General features: G+C 40.9%; 1 protein-coding gene across 5 annotated transcripts in view; it reads left to right on the top strand.

Moving 5' to 3' along the window:
* The window catches only part of nav3 (neuron navigator 3), a 340,033-nt gene that overhangs the window by 178,168 nt on the left and 137,206 nt on the right, over positions 1-24,659 (top strand). For all 5 annotated transcript variants that reach the window (XM_041780603.1, XM_041780602.1, XM_041780601.1 and 2 more), the window contains 2 exons: positions 7,192-7,334; positions 17,328-18,429. In XM_041780603.1, coding sequence (XP_041636537.1) covers positions 7,192-7,334; positions 17,328-18,429 — 1,245 coding nt within the window. The remainder of the gene's footprint in view (positions 1-7,191; positions 7,335-17,327; positions 18,430-24,659) is intronic.

Genomic DNA, 24,659 nt, shown 5'->3' with positions numbered 1-24,659 from the left:
AGCCTTTGTCCAGGATTTATATCTTATTTCCCTCTTTCTGCTGATGCATCATCAAAAATGTATTTCTGAAGATGAAAGACTCTTATGATAAAAGGGGCTACCTCTGATTTCCATCTGAATTGCCTCAATCTCACCCTCATTTTCACTCTGTTTATCTCTCATTTTCCTCTGTCTGCAGCTACTCTGTTTTTTCTCTGATTCTTCCCCAATCTGCATCTTTTCCCTTTCACTCAGTTTTTTCCTTTTGTTCTTTTTCCTTTCCTCATAGTTTTTTCCTCTGTAATCTGTTCCTGCTCTCGCTGATTTGTACCTGTGGGAGCGTAGGACCCCACATGATCAGTGTGGGCGCGTGTTTGTAAGACGCTAAGAATCTTAAGGAAATTACTCTCAGCTCTGGCACATTTACTCCTTCTGTTTTTGCATTTAAGCATATTTCATCTGCACAGTTCTCTGTGTAAAACAATGACTGCATGATTCAGCATATGAGCTGACTTCTGAGGCAGTGTTTTTGTTCTGACGACATGCTGTGCAGGTTGCTTAATCGCTGAGCCTTGCTCTATTTTTTAGAGGAAACAAACAAAGCAAATTTAAATATCTGTAATTACAGAGCCATTCAAGTCCCTCTGCTGCAATAGAAGAATTGTATTGCATGCTTTTTGTGCTTGTTGTTGCATAAGAATTCAGCCGACAGTATATTTACAGTGCCTATGAAAGGTATTCCCTTGGATATTTTACCCTTTTATTGATTCAATAAATCAATTATGAGCAATATAATTTGGCTTTTTAAAAAGAAAAAATACAAGAAAACTCTTTAATGTCAAAGTGAAAAAGATTTCTGAAAAGTAATGTCACTTATACTAAAATATGTGAGGTAAAATAAGTGATTGCATTAATATTCAGCCCCTTTAACATGACTGACTTAATTCAACAAAGGTTTTGCCAACTGGTGCTTTGTCTCTCAGTTAGGGAAACTCACCTGAGTGCAGTGAATGAGTCTCAAGTGAGTGTAGTGTAAGACACCCGTGAAGGTCCAGTCACTGGTTAATGAGTATTCCTGGCTACCATTAGACCCTGAAGACAAAAGAACACTCCAATAAACTCAGTGAAAGAGACAAAACAGAGACGCTATGTTTGGCGGACACCAAACACTGCACGTCACCACAACACAGCATCCGAACTGTGAAGCAACATCATGCTGTGGGTATGCTTCTCAGCAGCTGCCCTGGAAGGCTTACAAAGGTAGAGGGTAAAATGAATGCAACAAAATCCTGGAGGACAATCTTATTCAGTCTGCAAGAGAACTACGGCTTGGGACAAGATTTATTTTTAGTAAAACAATGATCCAAAAGCCTACAGAAAAAGCTAAACAGAAAAATACTTTTTATAGGCACTGTAAGAAGTCCCTAAAGCATCAGAAATATCTGTAAGCCTTTAAAACTAAACTGGGATACTTGCATGGAGTGGTTAACATTTTTTCGAATAAAACTGTTTCTTTGAGATACGTATATATACCGTTATCAAGACTATGATGGCAAGCTACAGTGCTTTCCTTCCTGATTTCTTATCTTTTTACACATTTGTCATTCTCAAGTGTTTCAGATCATCAAATTTTAACATTAGACAAAGATAACCTGAGTAAATACAAAATGCAATTTTTTAATGATTTAATTTATTAAGGGGAAAAAACATCCAAACCTACCTGGCTTTATATGAAAAAAAGTAATTGCCTCCTAAACCTAATAATGGGTTGCGACAACTTTAGCAGCAACAACTGCAAGAAAGCACTTGTGATAATTGGGAGTAATTATTTTGCATCGCTTTGGAGGAATTTTTCTTTGCATAATGTTTTAAATCAACCACATTTGAGGTTTTGTGAGCATGAACGGCCTGTTTAAGGTCATGCCGCAGCATCTTAAAAAGATGTAAGTCCGAACTTTGACTTGACCACTCCAAAGGTGTTTTTTGTTTCTTAAGCCATTCAGAGGTTGACATGTTGAGGTTTTTCAGATCATTGTCCTGCTACATAACTGAAGTGCTCTTAAGCTTGAGATCACAAACTGGTGGCTGGACATTCTCCTTCAGGATTTTCTGAAATTCATGTTTCCATCAATTACAGCAAGTTGTCCAGGGCCTGAAGCAGCCCCAGACCATCACACTACCACCACCATGTTTGACTGTTGGTATGATGTGCTGTGTTAGTTTTACACCAGACATAACCGGATACACAGCTTCCAAAAAGTTTAACTTCTGTCTTGTAAGCACACAGAAAATTTTCCCAAAAGTCTAGGCAACCATCAAGATGTTTTTTTTTTTGGCAAATGTGAGACGAGCCTTTGTGTCCTTTTAGTTCAGCAGCAGTTTTGGTCTTGGAAATCTCCCATGAATGCCATTTTTGCCCAGTCTCTTTGTCATTGTTGAATCTCGAATGCTGACTTTAGATCTGCCTGCAGATCTTTAGATCTTCTGGGTTCTTTTTTGACCTCCTAGATGAGTCATCGATGCTCTCTTTAAGTCATTTTGGTAGGTTGGCCATTCCCGGGGACATTTATAACTGTTCTAAGTTTTCTCCATTCGTGGGTAATGTCTCTCACTGTGATATGCTGGAGTCCCAAAGCCTTAGAAATGGCTTTGTGACCCTTCCCAGACTGATGTTTTTTTCTCAACTGCTCTTGAATTTCCTGAGATGGCACCATGATGTGTTGCTTTTGCCTGGCAGTAATCAGGCCTGGGTGTGGCTAGTGATACTGCTCTCAGCTTTGTAAAAAAAAGAATGTGGTTAATCATAATTAATTCATGATGTAACAAAGGGCCAATTACTTTTCACATAGGGTCAGGTAGGTAGATGGCTGTAATAAATGAAAGCATCACTTATTTGTTTAAAATTAAAATTTCATTGATGATCTGAAACATTCACAGCACTTTATTTCTATCAGTGCTACACTTCTGTCTATCCTTACATTTGTGCAGTTTCCTCAAGTAAAGACTTAAAACACTACATGCAACACTAAAAAAGTATTTTAATCCCTGCTGTGGGTTTTGACCACTTCAGGATTCCTCCCAATGAAAGAACTTAGTTCCTCTCCGACATCTCGTCTCCATCTGCGATACAGACGCGAGCGACATATCCAGCATGGCAAATCAATTATCTTTGCTAAAAGACGTCAAGACAGCTTCCAGGCAGGGAGACAGAAAGTCACAGAGTTGTTTGAATCCGTTCAAGCTACTTTCTCTCCTTCTCAACACTGACAAAGACCAGGCTAAAAACAGAAACACCCAAGGCCCTGTGATGCAAGCAGGGTCTTGAGTTGGAGCCCGTTTGTTGGAGCTTTACCTGACTTTAATCCCACCTTGCTGCTGCTTCTTATGTCAGATCCCTGCAGCCTGTCAGCTTTGAGACCTTATATTTATATGCTGTTTTAGTCTTTTTATTCTCTGTTAGATGTGCCCTTTGAGGAGTCTGGACGTTACATTAAAAGATGCTGCAGATATCCATGGATATGGCATTGGAATGGCATTTACAAGTTTTACCAGCTTTTGAAACAGCAAGTACTCATAACACTGAAGAATGGAGCTTAAAAATGACGCTAGAGTCATTTTTTTCAAGCAGGAGACCGCTGTTGGATCTGCTGTATTTAATTTAAATAAACGTGCTGACTATGATGTAAATAGTTTTCTTTGGAATAAAGTCATATAAACAATCCAAGCACAACACAATAGTGAAGATTAATGGTAGAAACGCATCCAAGATACCATAAAGTTTGCAATAATCCATGACCCAGATGCTGAATGTGTTACTGAAATAATTTCAAACAAACAGATGTGTGAGAACATTTGGCAAAGTTAAAACTGCAGTGTAAAGTTATTGTAGAATAACAACAGGTTTTTGATGAGATAATTCTTTGAAAGCTCTCACGGGAGTCATGAAAATCCCCCAGCTGCAGCATGGCAAATCAACATTTGACACCGGCAGCTTTGACTCTGTCGAGAGAAAAAGATTATGAGAGAGAGAGAGTATGTGTGTGTGAGAGTAGAGTGGAAACACAAAGTAGGTAAAAGCCTTTTTCAGTATACAGTGTCAGAAATTAACAAGAAATGAACAAACATGATGTATATGAAGGGGCCCTCACACCTTTATGCATGTAGGGGTTTAGCACATGAAACAGGCTGGTCATCAATGCATGCACCACACAGCCTGGACACAAGCTCATTAAATTCCTTGCTTCTGGTAGGTGTTACAGGAACATGAACGCCAAAAAAAAAAAAACTGACACAGAAACAGTTCCTTTGAGCAGGCTGTCACCCTGATGACCACTCAAAAATCATAGAGTGACTTTGATGACCACTCAACAGTCACAGAGTAACCCTGATGACCACTCAACAGTCACGAAGTAACCCTGATGACCACTCAGCAGTCACAGAGTCACTCTGATGACCACTCAAAAGTCATGGAGTCATTCTGATGACCAGTCAACAGTCACAGAGTAACCCTGATGACCACTCAACAGTCACAGTGTCACTCTGATGACCACTCAACAGTTTCAGAGTTACTCTGATGACCACTCAGCAGTCACAGAGTAACCCTGATGACCAGTCAACAGTCACAGAGTAACCCTGATGACCACTCAACAGTCACAGAGTCACTCTGATGACCACTCAACAGTCACAGAGTCACTCTGATGAACACTCAACAGTCACAGAGTAACTCTGATGACCACTCAGCAGTCACAGAGTAACCCTGATGACCACTCAAAAGTCACAGAGTCACTCTGATGACCACTTAACAGTCACAGAGTCACTCTGATGACCACTCAACAGTCACAGAGTCACTCTGATGACCACTCAACAGTCACACAGAGGTAAATGTCTGAGAAACAGAGTGTAGACGATATGCTTTGACGCTGGTCATGAGTGGCCAGAGCTGATCTGTTGTTTCTAATACATTTGTTTATCATATTAGTTTTGATCTTACAATTGCCACCACTATCACTGTCTCCATGTTTGTTGTATACATTCCACACATCAGGTAATTGTAAACAGTTAGCTTTGACATCTCTAAAGAGGTTTCCTCCAGGATTGCGGAAGGTTGAGGATATATTTACAAATATGCTTGTGGTGCAGCATATGTGAATGCTAGGTCAAACAGCAAGTATATCTCTGGACACAAATGGAATATTAACATAGTAGAGAAAGATAATGCAGTAAAGAGCCACAAGATGTCCCCAGCTTCATTTTCCTACTTCTTTTTTTCCTTCAGTTTTCTCTGCTGACAGACCTCGATCAACCCCTCCATCAAGCAGACCCTTGTATCGCTCTGTATTCTGTCACGTAGCTCCACCAAACTCAAAGATCACCTCCTACTTTCATCCTCTTCCTCAGCCCACCAGGGAACACACTCTGTCTCACTCATTCTCTCTTGATCTCTCTTCTGACACACACAGAGCCCAGGGTCATCGTGGAGGGACTCTTTCAGCTCGTAGAGAGACAAACTTTCTCTGCTTCCCTGTATGCACCTTATAGAGTCCATACAGACAAACTTCTTTTTTTCTTCTTCTTCTGGTCTCCTTGAGTCAGCAGTGAGACTAGTCACTGTTGGATTTAACTTTGAAAAAGCCAACTTTAAATAAAACTGGCATGCACATTAAAAGTGCTTTTGTCCATTGCCAGTTATATTAGTCAGCAGTCTGAAGATATCGAATGGATAACGTATAAAGCTGCAGCATTTTAAAAGTTTAGTCTTGGTGTCTTTAGTCTTTTACTGAAGTTTAGCAACACTGTCAGCAGAAACACAGAGATGGATTTTTCAGTCAGAAATGATAGAATATACCGTAAAATATTTCTTCTTTTTGAAAAAAACCCATAGATAGGGTTGTCCATTAAATACACTGAGAAGAGAAAAAATGCTTTCTTGGATAGTAACCATAAAAAAATTATGTATGTATGGAGTCATTATTGTTGCAAAATTCATGAGCACATTTTAATGTATTAAGAGCATGACTTAAGAATTCTGGGCTTCAAATTTTCTATTCAAACCCGTATTTGTGCTCAAAACTGCCTTTTTGTGCATAGATTTTCTCTGTGCTCAAAATGTCTAATCTATAGTTGCTGGCTCAAAATTCCTGCGCTCCTACTCAAACCATACTGCTGTCATTCAGGTTGCCTCTGCTTGCTTTTGAAACTCTGTGAATTCTCTTTGTGCATACAAAACTTTCTCTTCATGCACTTAAAACTTCTCTGCCACATATGAAACTTTCCCCGCCGCGTACGAAACTTTCTCTGTATGTACTCAAAACTGTTTCTGCTCTGTGCAAAACTTTCTCTACATTCACTCAAAACTTTCTACGCCATGTACGAAACTTTCTCTGCATGTACTCAAAACTGTTTCTGCTACGTACAAAACTTTCTCTGCATGCATTCAGAACTTTCTCCGCCGCATACGAAACATTCTCTGCATGTACTCAAAACTGTTTCTGCTACATACGAAACTTTCTACGCCGTGTACAAAACCTTCTCTTCATGCACTCAAAACTTTCTCTGCCTGGATATGAAACTTTCTCTGTATGCGCTCAAAACTTTCTCTGCCACGTACGAAACTTTATCTGCATGCACTCAAAACTCTGCCACATACAAAACTTTCTCTGCATGTGCTTAAAACTTTTTCTGCCGTGTACGAAACTTTCTCTGCTGCTTATGAAACTTTCTCTACATGCACTTAAAATTTTCTCTGCCACATACGAATCTTTCTCTGCATACACTCAAAACTTTCTCCACCACGTACAAAACTTTCTCTGCATGCACTCAAAACTGTTTTTGATACGTACGAAACTTTCTACACCGCGTACAAAACTTTCTCTGCATACACTCAAAACGTTCTCTACCACGTATGAAACTTTTTCTGCATACACTCAAAACTTTCCCTGTCGCGTATAAAACTTTCTTTGCATATGCACAAAACGCTCCCTGCTTGTGTATTAAATACTCACTGCATACACTCAAAATTTTCTCTGCAAACACATAAAACTATCTCTGCCCACGTACGAAACTTTATCTGTACAAAATTTTGATGCTAGTTCAACAAAACAACATCAAACTTGTTTGTGCACAAAGGCAAGACTCAAATAATCTCTCTGTATGAGTTGATTCTGCTGAACTCCAACCCAAAAATAAAGTCTCTTTTTTCCTCAACTCCTGCAGGTTACCAGGCCCCTCCAGAGTCCCTGCTGCAGGCAGCGGGGCTTCCAGGAGCCCAGGTTCTTCCAACCTCAACCGTCGCAGCCAGAGCTTCAACAGCATCGACAAGAGCAAGCCTCTCCAGTATGCCAGCGGCAACGACAGAGGTAAGAACCATACTCTGCTGCTCTTAAAACCACTGTTCAAAGAGTTAAACTGATTGAACTGGAGGTTTACATGACACATTTCACATTCTCCATCCACACCACTTGGTGGCGCCACTGACTCAGACAGACAAGCTGAGGGCTGCAGAAAAGCCCTGTCCCTCATCACCAGTCTGCACCAGTCTGCTGAATCATCCCCAGTTCTTTATTCCAACTGAGTTATAATGGCTGCCATAAAGTGGAGGCGGTGACAGATTCTCACAGCGTGGAAAGAGACATTTGAGAGCTGGCTGCAGGGGCAAAATTCAAACTGCTTTGCTGTCAAGCATGAGGAGGCTAATGAGAGTGATTATGCTTTGGAGAGAAGAGTCCTACAGTCGTTTAGAGCTTGTGTTCTGTTTAGTGTTTTATTCATAAGTAAATGCTTGTTTTAGCGGCCTCTTTTTGTTGGAAGGGGTAAAATTATCAGCCTGTGATGCTTTAATTACTTTCAATATTTGGGATCAGTTCAGGCTCTTTGTTTATGGTAGTTTAAAGATTCCCTTTTGTCTCTTTCAGAAGAGTAATCATTACCTATTGGTTCATGCACTGATCCTAATTTGAACTATTCCTGATTAGTTAATGATAAAATTACACACCCTTTTACTTTGGCATACAGTAACCGTACAGTCTTGTCTTATGTATGAGATCTAGCCCTTAATCTTGAGGCATTGTCGAGTCACTGAAGGGAGACACTGCAGGATTTTAAGAGAGGATTTATAGGAGGTGTTGAAGGGAGAGAGGAGATACAGTGAGTTAAAATGAGGTTTCCATCTTCACATCTTGCTGTACCTGTAATATAGGCTATCAAACTCTGTTGCTGCAAACTCAGAGCAAAGAGGAAGTAGAAATTAGGAGGAACTGATTTAACCTTATTTGCTTTGATTTAAAATCAGTCATCTAAAGAGATACCCATCTTCATCCCCAGGATAGAAAATGTTCAATCAGTTCTTTTCTTTTATTCTGTTGTTAAAAGTGGATATCATTTGTCCTTAAACAGTGGATACGTCCTTTCCGTAGTGCTGGCAGAAGTCAGACCTCGAGTTTGCTGAGAGATAAGACACAAGGTGTTGGAGCTTCACTGCAGGGGAGATGAAACAGTGTTTTTGGCCAAAGTGAAAAAAACAACAAGAAAAAAATCAATTGTACTGAAATGTCAGTGATGCAGACTGAGGCCTTCTGGGCAAAAGCAGGTAGCAGATAAAGCAGGAGAACGAAACGGATACAGGAAGTGTCTCCCACAAGTCTTTTTATACATCCTTTGGAGATTTTTTTTAAACAACTAGTTTGATTCCCCCCTCTTATGGTATGCTGCACTGTCTTTTACAAACATTTAAGTACTGTTAGTTTTCTGCTGTTGTTATTTGAAATAATCTCCTACTATCTGACCACTATTGCCACCCTTTCGTATGTATTTTTTGTTGTCTTGATTTTTACCAAATCAGTGTATTGATTTGTTTGCAGCTAGGCATTAAACTGGACAGATATGAAACAAGTTAAAAACTAAGGATGCCCTTTTTCTTAAATGCAGATACACTGCCAGTCATTACAGTGCTTATAAAACGTATTCAAACAAAAATATGTAAAGTGAAATAAGTGATTGCATAAATATTCACCACCTACAGTGTGACTGACATAATTCAACAGAGATCCAGACAGTTGGTGCTAGTAGTCTCATAGTTAGTGAAATGGGGATCACGTGAGTGCAGTCAATGTGACTAAAGTGATTGCAGAATTAAGACACCTGTATCTGGAAGGTCCAGTCACTGGTTAGTCAGTATTCCTGGCTACTATTACACCATGACGACAACAGAACACTCCAAGCCACTCAGAGAAAATGTTAGTGAAAAGTATAAGTCAGGGGATAGATACAAAAACATTTCCAAGGCATGGAACATCCCCCAGAGTTTAGTTAAACCCATCATCAAGAATGGAAGGACATGTGTAAATCTGCCTAGATCAGGCCGTCCTGACATACTGAGTGACCGTGCAAGAAAGAGACTAGTGAGAGAGGCCACCAATACACACCAATACACCAATAGAGGGACTATGAGCAACAACAGAAGGCCTGGGTTCTTCAACAGTCAAAGCTTTTTGGGAAAGTGTGAAAGAGAAATGCACTGTTGAAGAATACTTGCATTAAATCATAAAAAGAGTTGCTGCCCTAAAGGCATATGGGAGACTGCATGATCAAGTAGAATAAAGTACTTTTTTCTGATGAGACAAAAATCATGCTTTTTGGTGATCAGAACACTGCACATCACCACAACCACAGCATCCCCACTATGAAGCACTGTGGTGGCAGCATCATGCTGTGGGGATGCTTCTTGGCAGCTGGCCCTGAAAGGCACCAGACAAAAAGGTGTATGTTCTGGAGTGGCCAAGTCGAAGCCCAGACCTCAACACAATAGAGAATTTGTGGCTGGACTCAAAAAGGGCCATTCACGCCCGATCCCTGTGAAACCTGACAGAGCTTGAGCAGTTTTGCAAAATGGAATGGAGCAAAATGGCTGTAATTGCAGCCAAAGGTGCATCGATATTGACCAGGCTTGAAAAATCAATAAATGGGTGAAACATCCAAGGTTTCACATATGTATGGCTCAAAGGGATGATGAGCAGCTAGAACAGTGTTTTGTTTTTTTACTCCTACCAGTGAATGTCTGCAAGAGTTAAGAGGGTGGAAAAGCATTGCATCATTGTTGTTTTCCATGCAGCTATCTAATTAGCTTCAGCTAAGTAAAATGAACCATGTGTTTTTGTTGTTTGAGAATTCAAACGCGTGAAAGCTGCTCTGCTGTTCGGCCAAGATGAGAAAGCAATTTTGAAACTGAGCGAGGAAGTTGCACACTTCCTGTAGGAAGATGCTGATTTATTATCAGTCTGACGATGATGTAACAAAGAGTTCAAGTCATAAAACATTCATGACAAAGGCTGAAAAGTTGAGATTAAAGGTCACAAATGCATGGCATCCTGCTGGCTCTAACTGGCCCTTAGACATGTATATCTATGCATCAGCTTCCACGTGTTATTTCAACTTGATTGAATCTAGCCTTTTAATTTCATTTGTGTTCTTCTAAGTAGCATAGTTGTGTTTTGTGATATGGTTTTGTTAGCAGAGGGTCCACCACCCAGAAGCAGTGACATTTCATTTCGTGGCCACTGAGGGAAAAAACAGAAAAAAAAGGAAGAGGAGTCTGTTGCCATAGAAACGACGAGTCACCGCTCGGTTAAAAGTATGGTGGCGCTGCAAAACAGCCCCCGGGGTGGGGATGGAGGAGCAGGGAGGAGAGGTTGGGTGGTGGAGAGGGGAGGCGGGGGTGGGGTCTCTTAAGACGAGGTTAATTGAGTGGACACACAAACAGAGACGACCACACTAACACTTGTAACCTCTTTCATTCACGTTCAAACAGCGCCTCAGGGCTGTCGCACTGTCTCTGAAGATGAGGGGTAAAACAGAGGACACACAAACACTACAGAGGATGCTCTCTCATCCAAATTAATATCAGCATCAGATGGATGTCGAAGCACTCGCTCGCACAGAAATACACATTTCATTTCACCAGCGAGTTCTGAATTTATGCCACCAAGAGAGGAGGAAATCGCCAATATAACATCCTTGATCGAGTGGTGGACTGTCTGAAGCCTCAGGTGTGGTACTGATGCCATTGCCATGCTGGTTTTTGGAGACACAAGTGATAATAGCTGGATGAGACCATAAAAGTGAGATTTTATAAAAACAAAGTGCTTTGATTTCCTTTATAATATACTGTTGACACCAGGAGTCCCTTGCGGTTGCATTATGAGTCATGCTAGGGCGGGTAGTAACAGTATTATCACTATCTGGCGCTTGTATGGACTGAGCCTGGGTCTGCTGATCGTTGCAATGCTGTGATGGCCATGCAGTTGGGTAGCCTTTCCCAAACTTTATTTATTTTATGGCACAATTTGAGACCTGAAAGTCTTCCATTGCCTACATAACATGAGACTCAAATATTTACCTTTTCTTGTTTCATAAATAGGAAATTTCAATGACAGTGCTTAGCATTCTAAGACATTAACATTACTTAGAAAGTATTTATGGGGTCACAAAATATAATAAATGAGCAAATACCAATTGTTTTGTTTTAATCAAACATCTGCAAAGGCACTTAATTTTTCTTATTCTAATATTTATCTCTGTACGTGCACTTTGTGACCCAGAAAGCTCCCTCGGAAGTTGCATTAAAGTCTCCAGAGGCACTGACAATTTCTTAGAATCGAGAGGCCTAGTGGGATAAAGGGTCACCAGTTAATCCAGCACCAGTTCAACCATAACACTGGTTGTAAACATCAGACAAAATAAATTGTAGAAAGGTGACATGGGTTAAAACTTCTGGCAGTTATTTTTATGTCTGACACTAAAAATAATAACACATAAACAAGTAGGATAATTTAAAACATGATTTAATTATTTTTTCCTGTGAATTTTAGTTATTGTAAATAACCTTTTGCGGCCCGTCTGGGAAGTGCTGTAGTCGGGTCTAAGGCTAAGAAATTAATCAAAAGTAAGTGGTTATTATCTGGTAATTTCTTGAGAATGAGGTGGCAATTACCTTGCAATAGGTTGGCATTTTACCAAGTGTTAACTCAGAAACTTGGAGTATTAGTGAAGTACTTACCTAGTACTTACTAGAAATAGAAGAGAAAAATCTATTCTTAAAAGCATCGTGATGTGGAGGTGGAAGATTTTGAATCGATTTATAAATGTCCAATAATCGATAATAATTGATTATTTAAATATTTAATACTGTGGAATAGCAAGAACAAAAAGGTGGAGCTCTGACACAGAGCATAACAGCTAGATTTAGATAACCAGTTGTTCATCTGTGAAAAATTAAATTTAAGAAACGTTACAAGGAAAGGATGCTGCAACCTTTGGTTAAGTTCAATTTTAACTTTCCTGTTTACACACATCTCCCATTAGAGGATAGTAGAAATTAGATTGATCTCTTTTTTTTGAACACAGATGTAATGTTTTTATTATGTTTGACACAGTGAGAACAACAGAAATGTAATATAAAAAACAAGAGCATCAGAATCATCAATAATCAATTAAGAATCGAATAGTAGCCCTAAGAGTCATAATTGAATCAAATCCTGACACGCCTCAAGTACTTGCATATTAATTGTCAAGTAATTTCTTTTAATATTGTGGCAGTTCTCTGGTAATAAGGTGGTATTTTATCCTATCAGTGAAAATTACTGGAAAATTATAAAGGAAGGAATCACTTTATTTACATGGCTTAAATGAATAAATTACCTGGGCATTAACAAGCAACTGATAAAGACTATTATTGTCTTATTTCTAAGAAATTACTTAGTAAAATACCACCGGATTAGCAGAGAATTGCTAAAATATTACAATTGTTAGGGTCAAAGGTTTAGGCTTAGGGTAAAATACCACCTTATCAATAAAGAAGTGACAAAATATTACGAGGATGAGGGTTAGGTTTAGGGGTAAGAAGGTTAGGTTTAGGGTAAAATACCACCTAATCCCCAGAGATCTGCCAAAATATTAAGAGGATTAAGGTTCAGGTGAGGTTAGAAGGTTTTTTGGTTAGAGGGTTAAGGTTAGGTTTAGGTTAAAATACTACCTAATAACCAAAAAAAAAAAAAAACTGCTGATATTATGGAGAATTACTTGATATTTAATACATTATTACTTAGATAACTAAAATAACTTAACATTAATACTTCCTCAATATTACTTTGTTATTAAATGGTAAAATGCAAGCCTATGTTAATACCACCTTATCCTTGAGAAATTAATAGATAATTACATTTATTACTATAGACTTTCAAGATAATTAGGGCCCACTAAAACAAAGTGCTGCCAAATTGTTCCTTAACCTGAAATGTTTTTTAAAATACCAGGTAAATGATTTGTTGCAGCAGAGATTTTATGCTCTACACTTGCAAACATTCAAGTGTAAATATTTTTGAAGAAAAATCCTAATTCCTTCTTTTATAGGTTTGTCTTAATCAGAATGAGTGTGATATAAAAAAATGAACTTTCCCTTCAATACAACAATTCAAATCTAACCCCTCTGCGCTCGGTGCCAGGCTTTGTGCCCAGATTGTGCACCACAGATTGAGGCTTAGCGTTTATCCAAGCAGGATACAGAAGTCACAGACCCAGCTGCAATCAGCTGACTGCCAGCTGATTGAGTTATTGTCTCCCAGCACTCCCAGCCAATCACAGCTTATTCATTCAACAAGGCAGTACATTTTATTATGACGGCCTTCTCACTTATTCCTGCTTCTCTAATGATGATCACCCCAAACTGCTGCTGGCAAAGCGCTTTCTCCACCTAAACAGTGGAGCCTTAACCTTTTTTATATTTCCTTTTATGCTGCTAAGGACTACATTTCCTTGTATTTGACCTGCGTATGGATTACTAACGAGATGCTCAGTAGTGTCTATATTGTCCGTGTTATAGGCTGACAGGTTGCACTTTCTCCTCAGGTGTCATACAGTGCACTGAAGCATTTTCAGATGTGTTTTAAGGTTTAGTAGCATGTTGTCAGAAGTGTGTAAGCCAGTTATAGTCTCTTGGCCCCCAGCCCCCCTTTCCACATCCTCTGCCCGCCTGCCTGAAGGAGCTTTAAAGCCCAGACTGATGGTGACTCAGAGCCAGCTGAACCCTGCTCACTGTGCTGACTGACAGCCAGACAGACGCTCAGTCTAATGGTGCATGACTTCATGCTGTCACTCTGTCGCCTTCCCCTCTTTATCCCCATCTCATATTCTGCCTTTTTTCCCCTCTGAAGTGGACTAAAACTCATAACCGGGAGGAAATGCATTTTAGGCTGCTGGTGCATGCCTGTTTTCTATAACATTTAAATACTATACTTATCTGGCAGGTAGTGCATCCTGTTTGTGTGTAGGAGACCGGAGGAGGAAGAGCAGAGCTGATGGTCGGACTATTAACCTGCCAGGAAAATTGTGAGGGGCTGTAAAGGTCAATGCACAGCGACCGGCGCCGAAACATTTATTTCACACGCATGATGGATGTTTATGTGCTCTCAGTGTTTATGTATGTGTGGTTTGACTCAGCTGGTTGTGTTTTTCTTGCACCATTTCACTGAAAACCTGGCTGAAGTAAACACCTCAGTCATGCATCATAATTTAGCATTCAGGCCTATGAAGGAATAGATGTCTACAAATGTTATTCAAGTTAAAAAAAACTGTGCAGATTATATTTTTTTCAGTTGGTTGCAGAAGTGTTCCTTGAAATTGGTCTATTAGTCTATGAAATGCTTTCAGAACTTGTTTTTTTACCTGTCTCTTTGTTATGTTACATGTTTTGCACTGTCTGAGAATAAATCTAAATATTGGAAAGACAGAAGAATTGTGTGCTGTATTTTCTCCTTAAGGAGTTGGTTGTGAGTTCATTAAAGTTTTTGAGCTACGAGGGCTCTTTATCTTTTGGCGCATGCAAGGGCTGCCTAGAAGGCCGTTTGTTTTGTTTTGTCCACTGGAAGAGAACCCTACAAATGCCCTAAAGGGCAGAAAGCACTTTTCCCATCTTGTCTACCAGGAGGGAACCCTAGGGGGGCAATTTGTCACATATTGTCCACTGGGAGAACACCCTAGAGGGCGATGTGTCAAGCATTGTTCACTGGGAGGGCGCACTGGAGGGCACTTTGTCACTGGAAGGGGACCTAAATGGGCAATTTATCTTATTTTGTCCACTCAAAGGGCATCTATAAGGGCATTTTTTATCAACTGGGAATAGGGGTGCACCATAAGGGTCACTTTATCATGTTCTGTCAGTTGACTGGAAGGGTACCCTAGAGGTCAGTTTATTATCGTTCAATGTCAAATGGGAGGACAACTCAGTTGGCATTCTGTCATATTTGTCTACTTGGAGGGCATCCAAGAGGGCACTTTGGAAGGCACCTCATCAATGAGAGGGTGCCCTAAAGGGCATTTTATCACATTTTGTCCACTGGAAGGGCACTGTAGGAGGCATTTTACTGTATTGTGTTCTCTGGAGAAGCACCCTAGAGTGCATTTTGTTAAGTTTTATTCACTGAAATGGCACCTGGGAGGACACTTCATCCCATTTTGTTCCTAGGAATGGCACTAATGAGGACATTTTGTCAAGTTTTATCCACTAGAATGGAACACTATAGGGAATTTGACTATATTTTGTCCTCTGAAAGGGCACCTTAGTGTGCATTTTATTAAATTTTCCCTCTGGAAGGGTACCCATAGGCATTTTGTCAAATTTTAATTGCTGGAATGGCTATCTAAGAGAAATCTTACTATATTTTGCCCTCTGGAAGAGCACCCATAAGCATTTTGTCAAGTCCTATCCACTGAAAGGGCAGTATAAGAGGTATTTTGCTACATTTTGTCCTCTTGAAAGGCACCTATAAACATCTTAAGTTTTATTCTCTGGAATGGCACTCTAGGAGAAATGTTATTATATTTTGTCCTCTGGAAGAGCACACATAAGCATTTTGTCAAGTTTTGTCCACTGAAAGGGTAGAATAGGTGGCATTTTACTTTATTTTGTCCTCTGGAAGCACGCCTATGAGATCACTTTGTCATGTTGTCCTCTTAAAGAGCACCTTGAAGGGCATCCTAGGGGTTATTTTGTCTTATTTTCTCAACAGCCATATCCGTATCCAAGGAGGAACCTTGAAACATTGGTTTTGTTTTTGTTTGTTTCTTTGGACAATTGCCCCCTCTGTCCCCCTTGTGAGTCCACTACTATAAAACACATTTATTCTGTATTTATCATAAAGATTTTTGTTTTGGTGTTACTCACCTCCTTACTGACTTTTCCAGCTGATATTTCCTGCCATTGTTGTACTTAAAAAACCCTTAATCAGAGGCAGAAACTCAGTTTCTTCCCATTCTGTAGCCTCAGAATGGAAGATGTATGCTACTCACTCCCTATGGATATGTTCAACAGGGATGAATTCAGTACAATCCAAGAATATATTTGAGGAAAAAGTATCTAGGTTCAGGGAAACTCCCTTCAAAGTAGACTAAAAATAACTCCTCAAAATGTTTAAACATATAGATTGGAAAAGCTTTGGTTAGACGGTGATGCTGGTGTTGGATGGTGAATCCAGTGTAGTGAATGATTTCCTTTCCTTCCGTGTTAGCATAGCAAGTTCAGTCACTTTTAGTGTCATGGTTACAACATGCCTCCCCGTCCCTTATAATCACCATTATCCACCTGCAAACACACTGTGACAGGCCTCTATGCAAGTGGAAATCCGGGGGTGGAAGTGTGAGCTCGAAGTTACAGCGCGCATGAATGCAGCTCCTTCGAGACACCAGTCGTAGTAATACCTGAAATCTTTTCTTTTTAACCAACCTGCCTTGTTATGGTGCCATTTGGGAATGAGCTCAATTTTTAAACTTTACACAGTCAGAAATCCTCAGAAAGTTTCCCATCTCCTCTTGAATTCTGAGCTGAATTCGTAAAATCCTACATGAAAACAGCAGAGGATCCAGCTGCGACATCAGGAAATGTCATTTCCCATGTTGTATGATTCAAGGAAGTGTGTGAAAGTTTTCCATAATCAGAACTTCAGTGTTAGCTTGGAACTTTCAGGAATGTCACCGAGTTACTAAAATGAATACCAAGGCTTTGCAAAAATGGTGAAAACTGAGATATCATGTGTACCACAGAATAAAAACAAGTATATTTCTGAGAATGTGTGTGAACAATTCGTCAGGACTTCCAAGGTGAATGTATCAATCTAAAATGTCTGAAAACAATCTAAAAATTAAACATTTTTTAGCAAATCAGTCAGAGATAAACTTGTTTGAGTTGGTTATTTGGCTCAGATGTGTAGATCATGATGATAGACGTTATGGTTGAAATGCACATCTTGCCTCTTAAGTGCCCTAAACTCAGGCTCTCTGTTTTTCTCTCTTCTTCCCTGGTTTAGAATCGGTGAGGGGTATCCCAGCACCCAGCGGGATGAACGGGAGCAGTATTGGTGGGACAGTTCCCACCAGCCTCAGCGGGCAGCAGCTGGCCTCTGCCATCCCGTCACCCACCGCCGGCAAGTCCTGGCGAAGCAAGTCCATGAACCTCAAGCACAGCGCAACGTCGTCCATGCTGGCGAGCCCCACGCATTCACCATCCCCCACCCACTCGCCCCAGGGCTCCGAAGGCCTCCTGCCACACGGAGGGGATGGGTCAAAACTAGGAGCTGGTGGCGGTGGACCCCAAAGGTCCATGCTGGAGAAGTTCCGTTTAATTAACCCTAGATCGGCTTCACATGCGTCTCCATCTGTGGCGGAGATGGCTCTGCAGGAGGAAGATGATCTGTCAGAGTATGGCGAGGATGGATTGACCCCCACGGGGTCTGTGTGCAGCAGCGGTAGTAGCAGTGCTACGACCAAACAGATGCCGACAAAGACCCCTGCATCGTCTCTCACTGCATCAAACAAAACTTCTTCTTCTCCTTCTCCTTCACTTTCTAAAGCATCTGCTAACAGGTCTATTGCCCCGTCCAAAGACAAGGAGGACAAAAGCAAGATTGGGAAATCTAAGGACAACACTCCACCCAAAGAAGAGCGCGAGTCATTCGTTGACCCCACCAAGAAGACTTCCAAAATTGCCAGTCTCATCCCCAAAGGAGGGAAGCCTTCATCAGGAAAGAAAGATGGCAGCGGCATTCCTAAACCAGGACTAAAGGCTCCCTCCACCACCACGCCCAAGGGTCAGTCGCAGAGCCAGAGTCAGTCAGCCTTAAACAGCAGCGGGAACATGAGGTCCGGAGATGGCGAGAAGGCTAAGCTGACGAAAGGAGGGCAAAGCGGGAGTTTCTACATTCAGCGCTCTGCTGGGGCTACAGAGGGCAAAAGGACCAGCATGACCTCCTCCACCAGCACCTCGGCCCTGTCTGGGTCCAGTGGGGTGCTGGGAGGAGGGGGTGGAGGAGGAGGAGGAGCAGCGCTTGGAGGTAATGGAGTGGTTCAGCTTCCTCAGCAGCAGCAGCACAACCATCCCAATACTGCCACGGTGGCCCCCTTCATGTACAGGTGAGACGACTTTTCATATGTGTGTTTGTTTGGGTATCTAAGCGACTGGATTCATAGGAAACTCAGAGTTCCATGGCAGTATGGAAATGTTTAAAAATGTATAGGAATTGTCAAGCATTTTTTACAGTTTTAAAGGCCATTATCACAACATTTCACTCTGGAGTTATGCTCCCTTCTGCTTGCTACTATATCACCTTCTTCTAGTTGACATAGCTAAAAAATTAGCGAACAGCAAACTGGGGGGGGGGCACAAAGCAAGATTAAGCCGGCTGTACACTGTGCGATTTTCCTGTGATTCAGCCATGAATTTGGAGTTGCACGACTCCCAGTTGGATTGGGTGTCGTTTCTCGTGCTGTCCCGACTTCAGTCACTCAGTGTGAACACTCAGGTCGTGCACGATGGTCGTGCGCTCTAAACGATTTAGTCGCATAGTGTGAGATGACATCCTGCCACGACCGTCATACCGTCATACGGTCGGCTTGAAATCACACAATGTACACCCGGCTTTAGTGTGTAAGCATGACCTGATGAGCCTGAAATTAGTGTTCTATATTTCAAGTGATGTAAACATGTTTCCTTTTGAAGAGATTGAGAATTAAAATGCCAGGTGCTGCTGCTCCATATAGTTGTCAGTGGTAGTTGTCAGTAGTTGCCTATCAGTGCTGTCACTGGCATCATTTCTGCCACAAATCGAGAGTAAAGTGTTAGTTCAGGCAGGCCACAGTGTCGAGCGATGCCTTATATTTTGATCAGCTGATCTCATGCAAGCCATCATCAGCTGACGGCCAGCTGATTTGGCTTATCGCTCTTATGCTGCGTTATTTGAACTGCTCTTGCCTGGCTACGCTCTGCAGCTCTCTCTGCAAGCTGCTCCTGTGTCCCTCCTCCACCCCAGCTCCTCCTTCATTTGGCTCCCGACTTAATCATTGTCATTCTGCAGTCATTCATGCCTGCTCTGGATATTTTGTTGCTTCTCCCCCTGCCTTATGCTTTCTTTATCAGCACAAGGGCTGAAATGTTGGGTCTAATGAAGTAAAATTTTGTAATAAACTTATACGTCTGCGCTGTTGCAAAAATGGTCTGAAAATCTTCCAAGCAGTCCAAAATTGTAAGTCTTTAAGCATGTAATCTTAAAATGGCAAATGCATTGGAACCAAGGATCTAAACTGAATGAGCAGAGCCATCCATTTCCATTCCTCTTCATATTTTTCCCCTGGAGACTTAAACATTTTTACCCTTTTTCTCCTCACTCATTCAGACACACACGTACTGTATATTCACTCACACCCACCCATTGTAATTCTGGAGCACTCCCAGCAATCAGCTGGCGCTCCCCACTGTGCATCTTGCTCGCGCCTCCACATCTCTTCACAGTCATTACAGAACAAATTAACATCCACTGCCTGCCGCTTGCCAAAGCCTATTATTTAACTGTCTGGGATTCATCTTTGATGTGAGAATCCAGACTTGGATTCTCATGGCAGCATTGAGGAACTCTCTCCCTTCCTCTTCATTCAACCGGTGTTGTTTTGATGCGCGCAGCTGGCTCGTGGTTACCCGTTGTTCAGAGGTGAAGGAAGTGGGTAAATCTGCCCAGCAGGGCCGATTTTCTCTTACAACAGCAGAGGTAATCCAGGGGGGAAAAATGGAAGAGCCGCCAAATTCTCTAGGATGCTTTTTGTACTCTGAGAGAAAGAGAGTTAGGAATCCCATTAAACAAGACTTAATCCCTCAACCCTGTACACCCTCTGTCTTCCTCCTTCGATGTGCAAAGTCAGCTCTGCCACATGCAGCAGTGCCTCACTCCAGCATTTGCATTGCTCTAATCCCACACGTTTAGCAAGTTTAAGTGCTGTGGCTATCAGTGCTGGGCAGATTGTCAGTGATAATCAGCAATGAAGAAGCAGAACGGAAACTGTAAAAGTACAGACGGCCCACTCGAGTAAAGAAAGTAGACGAAGAAACAGTGATTGTAGAAAGTGTACCATCTGTGATTGCACCCTGAGGAACATTTTGACACTTTGGCTTCAGTTTTCCACATTTTTGTCATCATCTGAGACTACAAATTGCAAAATTGGAGTGAAACAAGCACTCCAGCAGCTCCCAACATACCACCCACTAATTTTTAGCAAAATCATCACCAGAAAAACATGAGCTGCAAAGAGACCATCAAATATTTGGGAACCAGTGCATTTGTAGAGGGATCTAGATGATTCATCACTTCAGGTAGGACTTTTAGCATTGATCCCTTTTTAATAAAATGAAATATACCCACATTAATGTAAATTGTAAACACAATGACAACAAAAATAACAATCTTGATTCATAAAGTCCTGATGAATAAAACTAAGAGACAAAAAGTCACACTGCACTCATCTGCTCTGCATTCAAATCTGACTTATGGTCCAGTTTACAAAGCATACTGCATTAATCATCTTCAAGCACCAACACTCGATATTCTCTTTTTTGACCAGACAGGATAATTTCAGGAAATATCCATGTAAGCAGGGAACCACTGAAAACCACTGAAAACGCTGTAGTGCATATGCCAAGCCTGTACGTGGCGCTGTATTGCTGCCACAGAAATGCACCAAAAGAGAGAAGAAGATCACAGAAAACTGACACAAACTTTCTTCTAGTTGCCCTTCTGGTTGTTCTCCGCGTTGGCTTTAGGAACATATGGTACAAGAGTTTCACGGGGTGGCATAGGAGCATCAGATTTTGCTGTAAAAGCTGTAACAAGCTCAGTAGCTTCTGCATTACGAACACAACCCTGTAATCAGCCATTGCTGTGTTTGCCAGACCTGCGCAGGCGTCTCAAGAGGGCTACGCTATGTGTGACGTAATCGTTTCAAGAAAGATGCAGCTGGACGTCCACATGGAGATAAAATGGTAGTCGTTTACGGATTTGTGCACTCTGGGACCCGTTTTCAAAAAGTATCATTTACAGTCACCCAAAACACTGTTTCCGTGTGTATGAAACGCTGATACAACAAAAAACTTTTGCGTATACTCCTGAATTCGTCTCTGTGTGGACAGGGCCTTACAAGACAAGTAAATTTCGTCATAAAGCATAAACAATACTATACTGACCTTGCTTTAGTAGTAGCACTTTATTCATCAAAGCACATGCTTTTATAATCACCACCTCTAATATATACACTTATTTCCTCACTGTTTGCCTTTTTTGTCTCTTCTGTTGCATGTCATTTAACACAAATGTTGCATGTTCTTCTTATTACAAGAAGTGCACTTCATTATAAAGACATGATTGCTAGTTGATGAGCCAGGACATACTTGTTGTCTACTTTCACATAAAGGCAGTTTGAATGTAATCATTTCAGAGAGTCCATGCTATTATAAAACAGCAGCATGCCTGTGGTACATCAAGAGGAATGAGTCTGTACACATTAGACAGTTATCATAGCCTGAGGTTATGCCTGACTGCTGCTAAATTTCAGAAGCAAAAACAGTATTTTCATCAGAACTACACTGCTAATATAACTGAAGAAATGAAGGGAATATGATGAGACAGAGAAGATAGAAAGGAAACTGTTATTGTTGGGTTATGTTTTTTTCACTGCTGGCTGACAGAAACTTTTAATTTCAACATTTTCTCATGACTTCCTGTTAGGATTGTAACAAGAAGCCTTGTGCAACCAGTATCAATATGATTATTATACTTCTCCTGATTGAGTCGAAGCCTCCCTAGTCTGTTTCTTCCTGTATGTTTTATGTTTTTATGTTTTATGTATAATCTGCAGAAAGGAAATAGTGTAAGACATCCTGACTCCTCTACTGAGGTGACAAAAAAAATTAAGTTCCCCTAAATAGCTTTCAGGCGTTAATCTTTAACTAATCAAATAATGACGCTTTAGATTTAATTATACCCTTGGCTTTGAGGCAACAAAAGCAAAAGTGAATTGCTGAATATTTCTTTGTTAGCTTGTGTCTAAAGCCTCCATCTCCTCACCAGAAGCTGTCAGCATGTGGACACACAAGTGATCGGCATCCCACTGTGCTGCAATTTACCATCATTTTCAGCCCAATTAGGCTTCTTTGTCTTGTTGTCTTCCTCTCACTACGCCCACTTTAACTTGTTGCTTGTGCCAGGTTTAATAGAGCAGTGTGGGTCTGGGACTTTGTTCCATGTAGTTGGCAAGACTGATTTGACACCAGAGTTGGCAAAGGGATATTTATGTCCAGTTTTTATGTACAGTATGTAAATTCTGCCACCAGGAGGCTCTCAATCAAAACAGCAACAAAAGATAGAACAGCTCTGCTCTCATCTTTTTCTTACTTATTGTGTTGAACTGAGGACTCTTCATTAAAAACTGCACTCCATAAGGTGTATTCCTTCAATCATAAACTACTATTTTGTCTCATGTATGTTTCTTATAATCAGGGAGAAAAGCTGCTAAAAGTGTCCTTGCAAAGTGTTTTGGGGTCACTTGCAGTGATGAGGTATTCTCATACCCAAAACATGCATGTATACACCTCACTAGGACTGAGGCATTCTGGGAATGGACTACAGCCTCCATGCAGGGCTTTGACCTGGAAGTAGAACAGCAAAAGCATTTTAGTATATCCTGAGAATTTTAGCATAATCTAGAGTGACAGTATTTGTCACTTTTGTACCAAAATAAATTACAGAGTATGTACAGAATAGACCGTTTTAAACTTGTCCATGTCCCAACATTCCACATAAAACCAGTTAGCTGCTAGCTAAGTGGTTAGCATGGGCAGTTAGCAATGACAGTAACTAGCTGAAAGAGGGCATATCACAAACTAGCAGAGTGGAAATGAACAAGCTTTCGGCACTTATTCGGTACTCTCTTGGTGCCCATGTAGACCTTTTGAATCTGACGTCACATGGTCGGTTCTGTCCGGCCCTGCCTCTGCCTGGACAGTAATCGGGTCACGTTGTTCACTGGATGCTAGAGCTACATGAATACTGTTGAGGATATTCTGTGTAGTGCACATTTTGTGCATGGAAAGTTTCAGAAGCTTGAAATGTCGGTGTCAGATGCCTGCAAATCATTTCTGGAGCACAAAACGGCTTTTTGTCATGACAGCATCTCATTTGCTACAGAAGCACTGAATGGGCTAACGTCAGCGCTAGCAAACATCAGTACTGATGTAGTGATGTCCTTTCTTTTTCTAGAAATAAGAATGACTGGACCACTTTTATACTGTACAGTGCCTATAAAGTGTATTCACCATCTTGGATGTTTTACCCTTTTATTGATTTTATAAATCAATCAGGTCCAGTCATAGGTTAATTACTGGCTACTGTTGCACCATGAAAATAAAAGAACACTCCAAAAGACGCAGAGAAAGGTTATTGAAAAGTATAAGTCAGGGGGTGGATACTAAAACATTTTCAAGGTACTGAACGTCTCCCAGAATTCAGTTTGGTGGACACCAAACACTGCACATCACCACAAACACATTATCCGCACTGTGAAGCATGGTGATGGCAGCATCATGCTGTGGGGATGCTTCTCAGCAGGCAACCCTTTCTTTATCACCTCAAAAATTGCTTCATAGAAAACATGAAATAGTAAGTTTTATAACTGCATATCCAAAAACACCTACTAAGATGTATCTATAATAGGCGACACTGCCTTTATAAAAAGCCAAGTATAAAATCTGCTTGCTCTTTAAAGCACAGAATGACAGTTGTTAAATTTGTAAGAAATTAATTGTAATGATTTGAGTTTTCTCTCTCCTATTTAAATGGCGCCTTTTTTATTATGGCACTAAAGTTATTATTCCTCAACATTTTAGTATAATTTAATGGTCTGTGGAGCAGTCTAAAGTAGTGCAGCACTGACAGTGCTGATGCAGAGGCGTTGATTGTAGTCCAAAGCCTAGAAAGGCCAGTGATGGCAATGTGTAGTGTTTGTCTCCAAAACCACAATCCCCCCTTATTTGCATTCAGTCTGTCATCTGTGTTTCTGCGATGTTGAACAAGGAAAGAGTCTAAAAATCTGAATCAGTTTTGGTCTCAGTCGCAAATTCAACAGATGGACACCTCTAAAGGGAGGAGGGGACAGTCTCCAATGATCTGTTCTCCTAGAGTGCTTCTCAGTGTGCATAAAGTGAGTGTTTGTGTGCATCTCCTCCTCCAGCCTGAGCTGCATCACGCTCTGCTGTTTGTTTGCTGATCTGAGGAAACACAGATAGAGTCCAACGCACTTCAGGAGATAACAGGCCTACACACACA

Source organism: Cheilinus undulatus, linkage group 23, assembly GCF_018320785.1.
Source record: "Cheilinus undulatus linkage group 23, ASM1832078v1, whole genome shotgun sequence".
NCBI lineage: Eukaryota > Metazoa > Chordata > Actinopteri > Labriformes > Labridae > Cheilinus > Cheilinus undulatus.
This window is presented reverse-complemented; position numbering and strand designations above follow the sequence as displayed.